We start from the raw sequence: 18,133 nt of genomic DNA, 5'->3' as shown, positions 1-18,133 counted from the left end.
ATATGCTAACTTTATTAAAGTATGCTAAACATTTCTACTCTATCAGAGCAAAGAAAAAGGTTTACAAAATGACGAAATTTCTGCAAGTCAAAGCGTTAAAAGGGGGTCATTGATATAGTAGGCAATCAAGTGATTCAGATAAATAAACACCTATAAACGATGCAATGTCTAGCATCAATATTTTTTAAAATGTACACTTTAAAGTTAAATGTATAATCATACTACATTTAAATGACACACTAAACATATCTGCAATTTGTGAGAGAAAAACTGTGCTCCAGAAAACTGTTGAGCCCAAAATCACAATATCCTTGAAGCATCACAGGCTGGAGAGACTTTCGTTTAAAACATACATTATTTGAATTGCTGGTCTGAAAAGATTTATTTCATAGTTTGTGAATTATGTGTTCATGTTTCTCCCTGCCTGATGTGTACAATGATGTAATCAAAACTCAGAAGTAATATTCTAGATGGGCCCCAATCAAGCAAGCAAAAAAATACAAGCACATTATTAAATTAAGACCCAAATCACTACCAATGATCCTCTGTTGCAATTTATTGAAATAATAGTTGTATATGGTACAGAGTATATAGCTGTGAGAGCAAAGATTAGGAGTGTGACAGAGACATAGACACTTCTTTGTGAGCTTTGTTCAGATTTATATAATTAAGGTCACCCAATTCCAAACTCAGTTTTATTGTCTAAGCAAGATAGTAACTGAGATATAATTCCTTTGGCAAAACAGATAAGGGCATTTCAGAAACCTTCAGTCTAAGTGATTAAAAAAAGAACTTTCTTTCTTTTTCTTAAATAACAATGCATATATTACACAGCCAAACACGGTTCCTATATCAAGGGGAATTTATATACTATAGTCACTAAAAGATATGGACAGCAAATCGATGATCTAATATACATTAATAGCTACTTTCACAACATTCCTTAAATACTATTATTAACAGATTTCAAAGCCCTATGGAATATCAGTGCATCTAATTTTCTTGGGTCCATATTTATCACACAATTCAGTATAAGTACCGCATGTCCAACTGGTCAAAGGCAAAAATAGTTCCAAGATTATCATTTTTACACAGGAAAATATGACAATATATGGAGTTCATGACAATAAATGCCGTCACTGTAATTGAATCTATTAAATATCAAAATTCTTGCCTGGAGTAGCATCTTCTTAAAAATAATACAATCACAAAAATAAGAAAAAAAAAGACAAATGTAAAAATGAAAATTAATAATTTACCAATGCATTCTCAGAATGAAACAACAACAACAAAAAAAGAAATAATGGAAAAAAATATATATTTTTGGCTCAAAATGCCCTCCTGTGCACACAGTGGGGCTAGCGAGCTTGGAGGTACACAATAAGTACATTTGGCTAAGGTTTGACACTGGAATAAGGGGAAAGAGCTTTGCTTAAAGTACACTCCCCCAGGGCGGAATCAGTGCTGCCTTAGCGGCGGAACCATACCCAGCTGTTTATAAGCCAGAATGCAACAGTAACAGAATACATAATCATTTCACGCTTAGCCCTCTCTTTATTCTCTTCCTCCAGCAGCTGCAGGCGTCGGTTCAGCTTGATGATCTGCAGAGAGAGATTAGTGTTACTTTTCAGTACCATTTAAATAATGTTAAACAACTGCATACACAACAAACTACATAGTAGTTTACAAACTAAGCCAGACATATGCAGTACTAGGGGATCCCACACTTTTTGGATGTTATGAATGTTTTGCATTATTTTCTTTACATTCATGTAATGCAGTCTTACGAATAATTCCCTCTCCTTCCTGAGAAGAGAATGTAATGTACCTTTAGGGAACACAACTAGACTTTAAAGGAATATTTACACTGTTTGTACCTCTACTGTACCATTTTTCTAAGAGTAGTGTGTTTTGTTACCTAGCACAAGTCTAAATTAGCATTGATATAAATTGAAAGGATAATAGCTAAATAAGGACTCTGCTGTATTCACTATTTATGAGGATCCACCATTTTGTAGAAGTGTCCGAAACCATAGCGCACAAATTTCAGTGCACTCAAACAATCCCACAATGCACCTCAATAAATAATGTTCCATACTAATATTGTACAGTAGTGGATACCCATAATCCACTGCGCTGTTGAGTTTATAAAAAAAAAAAAAACACCACAACATTCACAACCCTCCTGAACTCAGGTCCCTATAATAGTGCACTATATAATGAGTAATGCAGGGAAAAGTCAGTAGGGAGCCATTTCTAACACAGCTATAGTGTAACTGAGAAATTCTAAATCATAACTGATTATATTTTTCTGTATTTAAAAAAATCAATAGATTATTTGATCATTAATAATTATTTGCAGCATTAATTAGGTTAATAATTTTGCTGCTTATTGGCCAGATGCCATCCCTGTCTCACTATGGCTCAAGCCTTCCCTTTAATGTTGGCACCACATGTAGGATTTAGGATTTCCTACATTTAAAACATATTATAAGATATACATAAATAAAGAATTTAATTTCATAATATGACTTGTGAAAACGCTTATCTTGAGTGTGCCAGAACACAAAATATTAATGCACATGTGTTAAGGCCTGGAACTGCTTTGGTGTGGGTACTGAATTTGATGTGGTCTGTTTAAGTTTGGCTCTGGCCTGAAATGGTCGTTCAGGTTTAAATCTGTCAGGGAAAGTGAACTCCACCTGTCTCCTTAAAGCCGTAGCGTCAACCACAGCCATGTCGTCTACTCCACCCTCCACAGTTGTGTCCAGTGTGGACAGTGCAAACCTGTAAGACATAAGATGCATTTATTTATTCAAACGCCAAATACCCTCAAACACATACATCAAGGTTTAGCCATCAAAATACTTGGTAACTGTCTTAGGTATAAAGTATATGTTTCAAAATCAGATTGAAAAAAGAAAGGAGAAAGGAGATGGAAACGATGCAGGAGAAACAAGTGTGGGAAAGAAAAAAAAACAGAGATGGGTGAAGGAGTTACCTGTTATCATGCTGGAGATGAGAGAGGGTAGAACCCCCCCTCAAAGAAGGCTTGCTGAAGAGGAGTGGGTGAGGAAGGGTGAGAAAGAGGACACAAGGGCACAAGAGAAGAAGAAATAACAAGAGAAAAGTGTAAAATACAAACCCAGGCATACATGAACATACAAAATATTTCTTCGCAAACACTGTTTTTGGGGGAAAAAAAATACAGAAGGTATTTGCCTCTTTTCCACTGCAGGGCTGAACAGTTAAGGCGATTCTTTACTGTTCCGTGCCATTGTGGACCTGTTGGCACGGTCATGATTTCTTTTTCCGTTGCCAACTCAGGAGCAAGAAGTTTCATAATAATTCCGTGAGTTAACAGGCTAAATAATTGGAGATTGTTTTTTGTCCTTCATTTGTGTGTTTGAGCACAGACTAATGTTACACTCCATACACAACCATGAACTAATGTGGCAAAAAAGAAGCAGCATACCTACAGACTCCTGAATGATCTGTGGCTTACAGGAGGACTTGTGTGGTCAAGTTGTGTTACAGCAACTGACACGTAATATAATACACATTTTTAAAAATATAGGAAGACATTGTATTTTTTACTCAACTGTAAAAACGCTGTGCTGCAGAATAACTTGTTTTAGCAGCAAAAGGCTTAAAAAGCCAATCATTGAATAAGCCCCTCCCAAAGAAAAATTCTGTTGCCCTGAACAGTGAAGGGAGGTATCCACATTTTTCATACCATCATGAAAATACTGTTTCAAAATATTATGGTGGTATATGGTATTAACGTGGGGAGGGGTGGGTGTGGGGGTGCACTGTTTGGCTGTGCTGTGCTCTGTGAGCACAAATTTGAGAGAAGGGTTTTTGGCGCTTTGCAGTGCAGCTCAGCATAGCCTGACAGATCGACGCTCATGTTGACGATAAAAAAAACTTGTTTCTGAGAAAGCAAATTTCAACAACTAGTGCTGGAGGAACAGAAAAGTTAGAAATTAAGTGAAATACAGTGTTTCTACACTGTTTAGAAACACAGCTGTCCAGCTAACAGGTGCTAGTTGTTTAGCACACCACAGCAGATGATTTAGCAGTGAACTGAGGCTCAAATCACACACATTTAGAGATAAAGCCAAGTATTTTGTCTCTTCGTCTCTTTTAACCTAAACCCAGCGCTAAACTCACAACTGTGGTAGGCTACTGGGCTTTTATTCCCCACCCATTTTCAGACTGTGACTTCATCAGTCAGTGAGCTCCCTACCTGTGGCTTTCTTAAATGCACATAAATGGACTTTTTGGCCTTTTACGTAAAACAGAAATTTGACACTCCACACGTCATAAATATTGCCCTCATTTTGATATAACATCCACATTTTGACCAACCCTAGCCCAGAGTAGAGTTCGCTAAGCGTGCTGAGAAAACCGGGCTCAACTGGGTCGGTGTGTAAACATTCAGTGCCAAACAGTGTCCATGTGGAAAAGCCGCTCGAATGATTATCTGTGATCAAAACCGTTCGGCCCTCCGCAGTGGAAAAGAGATCCATGTCTGCATCATTTTCTTACACAATTTATAAACACCTGCTGCTCTTAACACTACCTGAATATTTTGGCTCAGTTTCCCAGACTAGGATTAAGCCTAGACCAGAAGAATAAGGCAGTATTAATTATGATTTTCTATTAGGCTTAAACTAGACCTAATCCGACAGCACTGGGCTGTAGACCGGTAAAACCATGGAAAAACCATGGTGCTCTATCCCTTGCTGGAGTGATGAAGCTCCATCCAATACTTTTCAGAGAAGTAACAGTACCTGCCCTCACTAATGTTTATGCTGCTGAATAATATCAAATCCTCACAGCAATGTTCGAACAGCTACTACAAATCCTAGAAGAGTAAAGTCTGTTAATGCAGCAGGGAGGGGGCAGACGCACTACAGATAAAACCTAAGAAATGTTCAACAAGCTGATGTTTATAAGGTTTTGGGCATGGAGTAAACTAAAAGTTAAGCAGAATGTTGCTGTAAACAAGTCAAATTATTTCCTCACTCTGGTTACTGTAGAAACATGGCACAGGAAGTCAGCAGCAGAGGAACTGCTCATAACATGAAGTCTAACTGCAGTAGATTCTTTTGAGCAGCATCAACAGCAATAGTAAAATACATACATATGTTCACCACGTTCACAGTTAATAAATTCTGAGTTAGTCATGGGCTGGCCATAAAGCGGTGGCAAGGTTTTAAAGCCAAAACTGTGCAAAGAAAAGAAACACCGCTGCATCCACAAATGTCCACATATAAATAGTAAGGTGAAATATAATGAAAGGTTCACAATAAGAAAGTAAAAATGTGCTGTAAGTCCCCCCCTCAAAAAAAAAGAAGAAAAAAGTGACAAACACAAATGTTTAACATGATGGTCCTGGAAGGAAGATCAGCTACAGATCACAAATGATGAGTCCAAGCAAATACAACAGAAACACAATGGAAGTTGTTCTTAGCTAATAGGCCATTCCAAGGACAGCACAATAAAGGACACCACCACATATCAGCAGTATATCTCTAAAGTATCCGGACACCCTTCTAACTAGTGAGTTTGGCCATTTAAGCCAACCGCTTTGCCACAGGTGCTTTACTCTGCTTTACTCTGTGAGTAAAATTGGTCATTCACCCATTCTGACAAGACAGTGACCCAGAAAGTTTGAACGCAGTCACACCCATAACATATGTCCTGGACTTAACCCAGACTTTATCCCACTAGTACTCTAATAGAAAGTCTGGGTAAAATCTGACTGAGTGCACGTATGAATAGAGCCTATAATGTCCTGGAGAGTCCCGTTTTATTTCCTGCACAAGCTGCAGAGGTGCCACTCAAAGCCCAAAATTCCGCTGTAAGGATGCATCTGACGCAGAAAACTCCTGCTGTGGGCTTCATGTTTGAAAAAGACCACTTTGCAAAATTTCTGGACCTGACCTACTCTAGAGTTTCTCTTGATTTTCTCCAGTGTTCATATGTGAAAATGGCTTAGGAAACTTCTAGGATAAACAAAAGCTGCAAAGTGACAGGCCACATTCACGTGACATTCACGTCTGTATTCCTAACGGCTTCAGGTAGCAATGGCAGCAGAAGAAAATGAAATGGATAAATGGATTGTGTATTCTTAATCCAAAAGCCTCGCAAATGCACTCCCAAGCAATGGCTTGTATCTGCATGGACTACAGCTTGTAACGGAATGGACTACGTTTAAAGGAAATCTTCACTGGAATCTGAAGCAGTGGGAAAGAAATCCCTGGAGAGATAAATCATGCTTCATCACCTGGCAGTCAAGAACATTTTCTATGCATATAAACACTGTCAGTTTTTTTTTATACAGTTCAGTGCTGTTTGAGTGCAGAATGATATTCCTCCAACTCTCTGATCACAGCCTGTAGGATGCCCCCAAGAACAAAGAAAGCAATGGTTTGCAGAGTTTGTATGGAAGAACTTCTGCACAGAGCCCTAAACACAACACTACCCAACATCCTTGGGGTGACCAAGGCCTTATGACCCAACATCAGTGTCCAACTTCTCTAATGCTCTTCTGGCTGAGTGTACAGGAATCAATGCTTCAAAATAGTTCAAAATATTGTGCAAAGCATTCCTAAAAGGAACTGTAATAAATGAAATGTCTGGGTGTCCACATACTATTGATCGTGTGGTGTATGTTTGTGGTTGGAGGATTTAAACAAACATGCAAACTCAATCCCTCAAAATCAACTTAAAAGAAATCCTTAAACAATGACCATGCTGAGAAACATGGGGTGTCACATCACATGAAGTCACAGGCGGCAGAATGGCATGGGGAAAGACGGGGGGGGGGGTCACCTGCGCTGGTTCTCGTCCAGAACCTCGAGTACCTGCTGGTATGCCCTGCGTGTGGTGGACTGGATGAAGGAGAGGACGCCGCGGGCACTGGACAGACTCTGACCATTCTCAGCCAGAGTGGAAACAGTACGCAGAGCAGAGGGAGGTGAAGGAGACACACTGACCCAACACACACATACAGGAGAGAGCGAGAGAGCGAGAGAGCGAGAGAGAGAGAGAGAGAGAGAGAGAGAGAGAGGCAGATCAGGGACAAAAAAAATAAAGATAAAAGAAAAGGAAAGAGAATTTTTAAGATATCAGAAACAGATAAGGGAAAGATAAATGAAATATAAAGTTATAGGAAAAGAAGTAAAGAGAGAAAGAATGAAGTATTAAAAAGTGAATGTCATAAATGACCAAATTTGATTAAAAAACAAGTGTAAAGGAGAGAGAGAGAGAGAGAGAGAGAGAGAGAGAGAGAGAGAGAGAGAGAAAGAGAGAGAGAGAAATTTAAAGGAAGTCAAAACTAGAGCAAACTGTCACTCAGCCACAGAACATCCTCACCATGCCGTGTTATGCGTGTCTAACTCCTCTCACGCATACACCCTGGTCAAATTATATGTTTTGCTTATTTTGTAATTGAAAGTCAGTTATTACATTTAATATTCTGGAAAAAAAATTGAATTAAGGTATAAACAAAATCCCCCTTTACAATTTCTTCTCCAGAAGGAGAGGTGAACATTTGTAAGATTTTATTAGAGAAAATAAAACAACAAAATACAATGGTCTGTCCCAAAACCTAGTGAGCTGGCCATGTAGGCACTGACTAAGTAGGCAGCGTTCTAACAGTCATCTGTCCCCATGAGGCAGATTATCGAGACGCTCATGTTAGAGACAGCAACCAGTGTTTACTCACCTCAGCGGCTACCGTCTCTTCTCTGCTTTTCAATTTTTGTAATCGCTTTTTAAATTATTTTGCTCTGGATGAAATGCATTGCAACATTAGATGCCTTCACCGCTGAGGTATGGTTTCACAATTCCTTAAAATTTGGGCTAATTTAGGTACCTCAGAAAGCAACATATTTAAGGTGTCTAAAAATTGGGAAAGTCAGGAGTGCGCACACTATGACGTAAATTGCTCTCTATGTCGACAGCTCACTAGGTGTTGGGACAGACCCAAGGTGCCCAAAAAGTAAGGACACAGAAATTAAAGGAAACATTTATAAAAAAAAATGGTGTTGGTTTCCCCTGCCTCACAGCTTATTTCTAAAACGGGATCATCATCTTTTTAAATAATATTTCTTATTCTTTATTGGAGATGCAATGAGGCATAAGAAATCAACACAAATTAAAACTCTACAATGTATATAGAACATAGTTAATTATGTTCCCTGACAACATAAAGAGTAACTGTGCAACAAAATGTACAGAAGTGTATTATACTCTTGTACTATGTTTTTTTTTTTACATGATTGCGCACACACACACACACACTTACACACTTCCACTAAAAGCCCTGCAACACCAGCCCTGCCAACAAAACCTTTAGGAAGGTCAGCAGATGCTTTTAAGCCTTCTAACACCACTGTAACAAACATGATTTCTGCAGGAAAGTATCACCACCTCTAATGACAGCACTGTGAGTGTGTGAGAGACTGGGTGAGTGTGTGATGCTCTGCCATGGACTGGAATGGACTAATTTTAGTTAACACGACTTATACATTTATCTTTCACTTATGCCAGTAATTTGCATAATTTCCCCTGGTGGGGATGAGTGGGACATGAGGAGGCTGGATCTGTGCAGATATAAACAGTACTTTTAAATATACTCCACTCCTGTAAAGGCACTGTCTTTCTGCTGTCTTTCACACCACCTGCGTCTAGCTATGATGGGTATGAATGCACAAAGGGCAGCTATTTTGAGTTATGTCATGAGGAAAAAATAATTTTGTCTAACTGATTACTTTTTTCCACATAAAACTGTGTGTACTTGTGACAGAAACAAAATTATGTGAGATAAATTTAAAACTACCTATCGATTTTAGGCAAATGTTGCAGGCGAACGATTCACTCACGCCGTTTATATGATTAATTGTAGTAGTATAACCATTGTAATAGTACAAATCCTTTCACTTCAAGTTGTACCGTGTATAACTATAATCATGTAGTGACAAATAAACTTTGATTTGATAACCGAGAGTTAAAAGGATGGATACCTGGTAATCCTTAAAGGAACACTAGGAAGTATTTTATCTTAAAACTACAGCTTGAAATCATTGTGATGCCCCATTGAGCTGTAAAAAACAACAACAAGGGAGAACAAAGCTTCTGTTGTAGCTACTCTGGGCTCAGCACTATGTAACTGCTGCAGGAGGTAGAAAACCCCCTTGCATTCTTCATCCCTCACCCCTACTCCCTTGATTTCAGGACATTGCTGTAAAAATCAATTGCAATTAGCAACTGTAGGGGGAGCTAAGGGACAAAAACAACAAAACAAACAAAAAAATCCTACCTAATGTTGCTTTGAGGAAATAAAATCACAGCGCTAATGAGCACTTCACACTGGATGAAAACATTGCCACTTAATGTTGGATTTGATTGCATTCAGCCCTGTGAGCATTAGTGAGGTCATGTACTGATGTTGGCTGATAGTCAGGGATCACAAACTCAACTCAACTCATTCCAAAGGCATAGGAATGCCATATTTTGTCATGATTTTATAGAGATTCAAGGCTGTGCACACACCATGTAACATCTGTGTCCAAAATGGGTGCATCTGAAAGCTGAATAACTTGCGTCCTTTTTAAGACACTTTCACCATTTCTGATCACAGCTATTATCACATACACATAACTCTGTCTGATATGTTAGGTATGTTAGAGATAAAGCTGCTTCAGCTTCAGCCATTTCAGTCACTTAACGCATCCTCGGGAACATGCTCATATTGTGGCTCTTGTGTTTAGAAGAGGCACTGCATAAAACACTCTCAACAACGATTAAACTCTCAGAGTTTCACATTTACAGCTCTGTTAAAAAGAAAATGATGCTCAACCTCAGCTTAGTTTTTTTTAGCTGCTGTGTATAATGTCTGTATTGTTCTATATGTAGAAGCATGCACAAGCCAAAAAGAGTTAGCACACACTTACATCCAGAGCAGAGACCACTAACTGAACTAAATTATCTAGTAAAGTTTAGAGAGACAGACAGAAATTGAGGAGGTTTAAGGATGGTTGGAAAGGCAAGGTAAAAAGGTGAAAGACTGTGGTCTGCATGTGTAAACTCATGTTGAAGTACTCACGAGGAGTCGTTTCTGGAGAGCTGACTGTTTTGACGTACTGCTGTGTTTTCACTGACCGAACGCTCTCTACGTGACCTGCCATGGGAGCGTACCTGAGTGTGTTAGAGAGAGAGAGAGAGAGAGAGAGAGAGAGAGAGAGAGAAGAAAGAGTGTTTGCAACAGTTTTGACCCCTGCTTATTTGCAACTCTTGAAATCTCCAACTGTGGAATAAATTGATTAAAAGTGCTATTCTACTACAGCGTAAAATTCGACTATTCAAGCGACTTAAATTACTTCTTTTACTTATAATGGCCATTCCTATTGTTTACGAGCTGCAATTCTCCTAACTTCCCTGCTATATATAATTTTAACAATCAATGAATCTCCAACCTTTCATCAGAATTTAGCAGGTCTTTTATTACCTCTTCGCTGGCCTGGGCACTGGGCCGTTCCAGTTCCAGGAAATCCAGGGGCCGTTCGTTGAGGGTGAGGACACGAGGTGGGGTCTGGAGAGAAAGAGTCTCCAGTGGTGTGGACTGGATGAGGTCCAGATCTCTGGGTCTGGAGAACTGGTTGTCCTCAGAATTGCCTGCAGAAAAGAGGAGAAAAAAAATATTCATATTTTTTTATTCATTCGTGCTCTCACAGGCATAGCAGTGACATGATAAACAGAAACTCTAAATATATAACAGGACAGGAGTGCCAGTTAGTTCAGACACTCAGATTATCAGTGGACACTGTAGCCATGTCCTAACACTAGCTCTTGGAGTGTACAAGGGGTGTTTAATAGGTTCTCAGTATGGATATTATCTACTAGTTATGCAGGTTGTTATGATGTCTTTATTTGGGCTGAACAAAAATTCAGTATATATCACAATATAAAATGTTACAATAACAACTATATGAATTTTAAACACATTTTCAATATTTCAATCTACATTATTTACAGCATCTCTCACTGACAGGCGTTCACTACAGATGCTAGTTAATTTGAAAATATCAATTTTCACAACGCCCAGAGGTTTATGTTTGACGGTGATGCCTTGTTTCTTGTTGGTTCTCTGAAGTTTTTCTGTGACATTTATATTGTTCAAACTGATATCAGAATTATATCATTCATTCATTCATTCATTATCTGTAAGCGCTTATCCAGTTCAGCATCACGGTGGGTCCAGAGCCTACCTGGAATCATTGGGCGCAAGGTGGGAATACACACTGGAGGGGGCACCAGTTCTTCACAGGGCAAAACAGACACACACACACACTCACACCTGCGGACACTTTTGAGTTGCCAATCCACATACCAATGTGTGTTTTCGGGAGGAAACCCACCACACTCCTCACAGACAGTCACCCGGAGGAAACCCACGCGGACACGGGGAGAACACACGAACTCCTCACAGACAGTCACCCAGAGCGGGAATCAAACCCACAACCTCCAAACTCCTGGAGCTGTGTGACTGTGACACTACATGCTGTGCCACCGTGCCGCCCCAGAATTATATCATATCGACTGAAATTAAGAGATATACTGTGATATAAATTTTCAACATATCGTCCAAGCAGTGACACTTTCTGAGGGATAGAAAGAAAACATCAACTCATTTCCATTATTAGTTTTGTTAAATCTCTGTGAAAACTAAACCATTCTGAGTAGCACAAGTGTGTTGGAGAAACTTGAGCCTGGCACTGTGTGTGACTGTGGACTCCAGGGCATTAGTCTCCACCCTACAGCCCCGAGGGGTTTTTACCTGCTCCAGATCTGAAGAAACAAGAGATTTTCTCCTGAGAGACATAAATGATCATTATTTGAGTAAACAAGGAATGTATTTCTTTTTCAGGGATGTGAAAAGCTAATCGCTAGTTTTAACAAATGTATCAAATTAATAGTGATTACATAGAAAAATAAATATATAATAAAATTCCTGTGTGTTTCATTACATACCATTACCGAAAACGCCCCTTGTACAATTTCTCGACATCATCATAGGTTGAATGCTTCAAAAGTTGGAATCAGGACACAACTCTCTGAATACACCCCCCCAATTTCAGAGTCCCAAACATGAATCAATGCTGTTGCTAATATGATACTAATTGGAGTAGTATGAGCTTCTAATACATCCTCTGGATTGTGGGTAATACCCTTTAAAAGAGAGTGGTCTGTTATGCAATTGTTAGAGTGCACTTATGAGCATTTATGAGCATCTTCTGTGAAAATCTCCTGTCTCTCATACCTAAATGGACGCCATGTAAAAAAGTGGGGCAAATGCAGGTTGAGGCACAGCGATAGAGAACTGTAGATAATGCTTAATCTCTAAACTGAGGGGTTGTGGGTCCACTTGCTTCTGTAGAAAGAAACATATTTTTGCTGTTCACTTTTCTGCTTTTTCTTACTTCTATTCTAATGGGAGTGGTCTCTTCCAGGATGACAATACCCTTGAACAAAGGGCACCAGAGCTCATTGAATAGGTAGTATTCACCTTACAATTACAGCTTCAAAATTATTGTGATGCTCCACTGAGCTGTAACTGGGAGAATGGAGCCTACATCGTTGCTACTCTGTGCTCAGCGCTGCAGAAACTGCACTATGTTGGCCTATCTTATGGAGGAGACTAAGAAACCGCACATATAGCCGTCCATAGGAGTTTCCTAATGTAGGTGTTTCCTAGGTTTTTCTGATTCTGGAGTATCCTTTCCTTGCATAATTACTTTGTTTTTTTCTTTAATTACTTAACTAAACTCAAGAAACGCTTGGATTACAGGGTTCCTAAAAATACATGGTTCCATATTTTGTTTAGTCAGGTGGAAAACAGTGAATGATATCCACATGGCAGGATATTAACACCGACGCAGGCTAATTCTAATTTGTCATAGGCTGCAACTGTTGTAGTATAATGTGGAAATGTAAACTGTCTCAGTCTGGACCCATCAAACATCTCAGTCAATCAACACATACCATCCATAGGCCCATTCCCCCAACCAGCGTCTTCTGCCTCGCTTACCTGCCACTACAATTCTGTCAGGAACCTGCATCATAGCAGAGTGTAATGTCTCTTGTGTGGCATCCTGCTCCTCTCCTCCAAACGGTGCCACCTTTAGCATCTCAGGGATGCGCATGCGCTGGCTGATGCCCTCTGTGTACTCAAGCTCATAGTGGATCCTGTTCATCTCCGCCATCTCGGCTGTGGGAGATGGAAATGCCGCTCCGTTCATCTGGAACTGTAAATGAAAAAGCAACAAAGCATTATTACAATGCACTTGTGAAGCAATCAGGGATGATTTTATTGTAGGTTTTTTCTATCACCTTGACATCTGGCAGAATGTTGATATTTATAGCTGTGAAATAGTTTTCCAGTCACAGTGGTATATGTAATATAAAGGGAATGCAGAAAAATCTGATTGAAAAAGGCCAAAAACTTCAACTAAATGTCTGTGACCTTCAATCCCTCAGATGGCAATGCAGGAAGAAAAAGCCATGTTTACACGATGGATATCACATACGGGTTTAGAAATAGAAGAGTCTGAAGAGTCAATTTTTTTTAACATTACAGCAATAATTAATTCTTGTTCATGTCCTAAAATACCTATTATAACGACATCTAGTGATCTGGGATTTTTAGAGATTCTGGAATTAATGTATTTAAAGCAACACCTGGTAGTGTGTTTACCTTAAATTTACAGCTTCGAAATCATTGTGATACTCCAATGAGCTGTAATAGGGAGAACAGAGCCTCTGTCAGTGCTAGTCTTGGCTTAGCACTGCAAAAACTGCACTATGTGACTTTTGGGGGAGGGCAGGAAACCACCATCCCTCCCCTCCCTCTCCCCCTTCACAGTGCTGTAAATATGAATTATTACTCTCTGTAACTGTAGGTGGAGCAAAGGAGCAAAAATACAAAATATTATCTAATGTTCCTTTACAAAATTGCCACCCCCTCCTAGAGGAGCTGCTCTATAGAGGATAACTTACTTCTTTCAGAGAGTACAAGTTGCATATTTATAAAAAGGATATAAAAATTCAAATCAACTGTATCAATTTCACAGATGTAACGTGGTACTTTTGCGGAGGTTCTGCTCCTTCAAATGAGGAAATGATTTAGTGAATTTAGAGAAATAATTGCTAACTTTAAGATATGATTTATTGTACTAAGCGAATGTTTTAAGCTTTCTTTCCTTGATATTGCACTTTCATGACATATCTGGGGCTCCATACTTATCTAATTTTATCTAAAATGTTACCCTTGACATATAACAAGAAAAGAAAAAACAGGTATAACTGGCCTCTGGAGACAGAGTGAAACTTAAACTGCCCTTTTCACCAGTACAAATGTAAACTGAATGTGTAATTTTCACCAGTCTAATTGTTCAGAATGCTCACCTTAAAGCTGCAGTATTTATTGACCGTATTATACACAGCTGCAAAGGACTGGCCCTCTTTCGTCTTGTGACAATCACGACCAGCTATTTTTAATCTTCATTCAGAAATAACATCGGAAAATGGGCTCTGAAAGGGGCAAACCTTTTGTACTTATTAGGTGTTAACAGGTGTTTAAAACGAGTAACATACGTTAACAGAAAACGTAAACACTTGTAAAACCCTTACGTGAATATAGACGTGAATGTACGTTAAGGTTCACTGCTGCACTATTTAAGGCGGAACGGACATTTGAACAAAACCTGGCGAATAAGCGGCCGACTTCAGCCTCACAGTTGGTTAAGCATCACTACCTTTTCCGAGGCCGGGTCCAGAGAAGAATCGGACACTTTAAACTCGTAAATGTAGCTACAATACCAAAATATAACTCAAAACGAGAGCGACATGACAGAGAGAGCCGCAGCAGACCCGGCAGTCAATGTTTACACGGCCGAAATGACTATTTTTCAAATTAAAAGTCGCCTCTCGTCTGTGAACAAAGCGTTACCATCTGACCGTTAAAGGTGCATTATGAGATTTTATTTTAGTAACAAATAAACAGTAAAATATGAATAACGTGTTAAAATGTAATAACTGTTACTTTAATGATAGCACAAGCAATTTATCTGTGCTCTATCTTTTAGTAAACCTGTGAGAAAAAAATATAACTCTGGGCTGGCAGACAAGAACTCAGGCGCAATACCCAGTGCCACTTTAAACACTTATATTGTGTTTAAAAAAACCAAACAAACAAACAAAAAAAACGTAATTTTATTTGAAAATAAAGATATTAAAATTAAAAATTCTGCTTCATAAAGTTAATTATTTATTAAAGGCAGGCTGTAAAGTTCAACTCTGAAGGCTACATTTACTGCTTCAAAATTTTTTTATAAAGAAATGTTATAAAACATTATTAAAAAGTTCGCTATTATTATTTCTTTCACATTATAGGCGATCACCGCAACCCTGAACTGGATAAGTGGTTACAGATAATGAATGAATGAATGAATGAATTATAGGCTATTATTATTTACTGATTTTTATAATTAATCACAGGGCAACACACGCACACCAGTCACCGATCCACCCACCAATGTGTGTTTTTAGACCATGGGAGGAAACCCATGCGGACACTGGGAGAACACACCAAACTCCTCTTAAACAGTCACACGGCGCGGGGCTTGAACCCACAACCTTCAGGTCCCTGGAGCTGCACCACCGTGCCACCCTGAAATATTATGTATTACTTTATTCATGGTTGTTTCTGTTTTTGGTATCATTACAATTATACAATTAATTTTGTTACCTATATATGTTTCAGTTGTCAGCCTGAATATTATTAACGACAACTGTTGTTGGTATATTATTAGTAGTTGCTACAACATCTGAAACTACTGCCATAAGTTAATCACAACAAATAAAAAACTATGAAGTTTTCGTATTTAATTATATTCTAATAACATAATTATAAAACATAATAAACATTTTTGTATTAAAAATATTACACTTAATCGTTAATAATATCAAATAATTTATATTTACATTGTAAAAAGCGAAATAAATGCAATTAAATACACATTATGCCTTACAAAATACAATCTTAAGAATTAAATAAAAAAGTGATATCTCTTATTAATAATCGTAGACGCTAATCATCTGAAAACAGCGATACATGGTGTCACTGATGAGAAACCTTGATTCCTTCTGTTAAATGTGACATGTCTGTTAAATGTCTCTCTCTCTCTCTCTCTCTCTCTCTCTCACACACACACACACACACACACACACACAGAGAGAGAGAGAGAGAGAAAGAGAGAGAGGCAGAGAGAGAGAGAGAGAGAGAGAGAGAGACGGCGATGTTACTTCATTCGGTTTGTGGCGTCGACTTTAAGTCTAAACCAGCCGATTCTCTGTACTCTCATCTTTAAAAGTTAAAGTAATGTTAAAGTAGTGAAGAGTTGTGGCAGAGACCGTGTAGTCTGTATCTGATCACATTTCTGCTCCTGAGTTAATTTTACTCTGAATGTTCATGTCTCAGGATGTTAATTCTACTCTGCTATGCGCTCATTTCTGTCTCTTCATCCCTGGACCTGCAGCCGGACATGTGAGTATTAACATCAGTTTCATGAACTTACCAGCCGTACTTGTGCCTTACAATACAAACAACCAATAAATGTGCAAATAGCCCGCATATTTAATAAAAATAAAATAAAAACAGTCTCATTATTGAACACAGCTAACACAGATAACAGCTGTTTTTCAGTCTGTAAACTCTCTGTGCTCAGTAGTTGCAAGGATGTTTCAAGGATGTGTCATATAATTCACTTCATTTATTTAACAGAACATATTTTGCCCAGAAGTGCCCTGAGAGCAAGTAGACGTCGAGTAGACCACTGTTGTCCCACTGAGGGCAAAGTTGGAGGTCCACTAGTGTTTTACACAGTGTTTTCTGGGCGGACTGGTGTTTAAACAGAATTTTAGACAAAATGCCACTTTTTAGCACTTTTCCATTCACAGTGCAATTTACATTTTTTCCTTCATTTGTTTTGTTTTGTTATTCTTTATAAATAAGATTAGTAAATAATTATAATCCAGCACAGTGTCAACATTTTTAACATTTAATCATTTTACATCAGGTTTATACTCATTATTATATCTCTCACAGTTGTTGGTAATATTTGTATTAGTGTGTTTTCCAGAATAAAAGTCTCTGTGAATGTAAAATCTGTGTGAGGAGATTATAAATGAGTTCTATCCTGTACAGGACAGTAATCTGAGTGGTCCGATGGTGGACCAGCAGTGGTCTACAGTCAGTGGTGTGCCAGCCATTTTATGCCAGTGGACTGATATATGCTCGCTGTCTGATTATACTTTTTCCACACTAAATGTATCACTTATTAATAATGAAACCATTTGGAATGAATATAAAGTGCTCAGTAGAACATAAACACATAAATACTAAACTGTGGAGAAGAAACTGTGAATCAGAAACTCTTGTTGAACTTATAAGCCAAACCTATTCACTTCCAGAGTCAGTTTGCTGTCACCATTAAACACTGAACTTGTGAACAGGCAAATAGCACCGTCACAGTAGACGATGAAAGACTGCTGTGGGATTTTGATGCCATTTACTTGTCGTTTACTGATGCAGGATTAGTTTCTGGCTCATAAACACCCCCCACAGCAACTCAACTGTATCACTCAACTCAAATGTATAAAATAGAGCTCAACGACAAAAGTGGATGCAGTTTCTCTACTCCACAGTGTTTGGGAGTATTTATGGAATGGGGAGGATATACACCCCTCTAGCCTACAATTGGCGTTGAGCATAATAATGTAGCATTGTAAAGTATTATGTGAAACGTTAATGAACTGAAGTGACCATAATTGTCCGCTAGATGTCTCCATACCGACGCTCTCATTGGAGTTACCGTGTAAGAGTTTTTCTTGAAGAATATTTTCCAAAATTTCACAGAAATATAGCCACTTAGATGTTTTTACACCCCTGGTTTAAGGAACCAGAGTTCGTGTGTATAACACAAATAATCATTTCATTTTATTTTATCTACAACCACCTGTCAATTAAGTCCTATTTCTGTCATCAATTAACAACCAAAAT

General features: G+C 38.5%; 2 protein-coding genes across 6 annotated transcripts in view; one reads left to right on the top strand and one right to left on the bottom strand.

The window, feature by feature from the left end:
* Nucleotides 1–546: 546 nt before the first annotated feature.
* mffa (mitochondrial fission factor a) lies at nucleotides 547–14,966 on the bottom strand. Of its 5 annotated transcripts, XM_066666339.1 has the most exons (10): nucleotides 14,704–14,966; nucleotides 14,479–14,604; nucleotides 13,769–13,810; nucleotides 13,103–13,319; nucleotides 10,523–10,689; nucleotides 10,121–10,212; nucleotides 6,844–7,002; nucleotides 3,002–3,055; nucleotides 2,703–2,787; nucleotides 547–1,601 (listed from the first exon to the last, which is right to left on the bottom strand). In XM_066666339.1, exons 4-10 carry the CDS (start codon nucleotides 13,311–13,313, stop codon nucleotides 1,470–1,472), a joined length of 900 nt encoding a protein of 299 aa, XP_066522436.1. In that variant the 5' UTR covers nucleotides 13,314–13,319; nucleotides 13,769–13,810; nucleotides 14,479–14,604; nucleotides 14,704–14,966; the 3' UTR covers nucleotides 547–1,469. The 5 variants fall into 5 exon arrangements, with proteins under 5 accessions (XP_066522436.1, XP_066522429.1, XP_066522454.1 ...); XM_066666332.1 differs by lacking the exon at nucleotides 13,769–13,810; XM_066666357.1 differs by lacking the exons at nucleotides 6,844–7,002; nucleotides 13,769–13,810.
* A 1,587-nt stretch (nucleotides 14,967–16,553) lies between these two features.
* Nucleotides 16,554–18,133, top strand: part of egfem1 (EGF-like and EMI domain containing 1) — a 64,821-nt gene continuing 63,241 nt past the window's right edge. The window contains exon 1 of the mRNA XM_066646873.1: nucleotides 16,554–16,618. Within this exon, the coding sequence (XP_066502970.1) occupies nucleotides 16,554–16,618 (65 nt within the window). The remainder of the gene's footprint in view (nucleotides 16,619–18,133) is intronic.

The sequence above is a fragment of the Hoplias malabaricus genome, chromosome 1 (assembly GCF_029633855.1).
Source record: "Hoplias malabaricus isolate fHopMal1 chromosome 1, fHopMal1.hap1, whole genome shotgun sequence".
NCBI classification, from domain to species: domain Eukaryota; kingdom Metazoa; phylum Chordata; class Actinopteri; order Characiformes; family Erythrinidae; genus Hoplias; species Hoplias malabaricus.
The sequence above is the reverse complement of the archived record's forward strand: the minus strand, read 5'-3'. Positions and strand labels throughout refer to the sequence as shown.

Excerpts from the sequence above, each read along its gene's own strand:
- mffa (XM_066666339.1), bottom strand. The coding sequence starts at position 13,313 with ATGAACGGAGCGGCATTTCCATCTCCCACAGCCGAGATGGCGGAGATG. Across the intron at positions 3,056-6,843 it reads CTGGACGAGAACCAGCGCAG|CAAGCCTTCTTTGAGGGGGG; the intron begins GTGACCCCCCCC and ends ACTCCTCTTCAG. Across the intron at positions 2,788-3,001 it reads CATCTCCAGCATGATAACAG|GTTTGCACTGTCCACACTGG; the intron begins GTAACTCCTTCA and ends TATGTCTTACAG.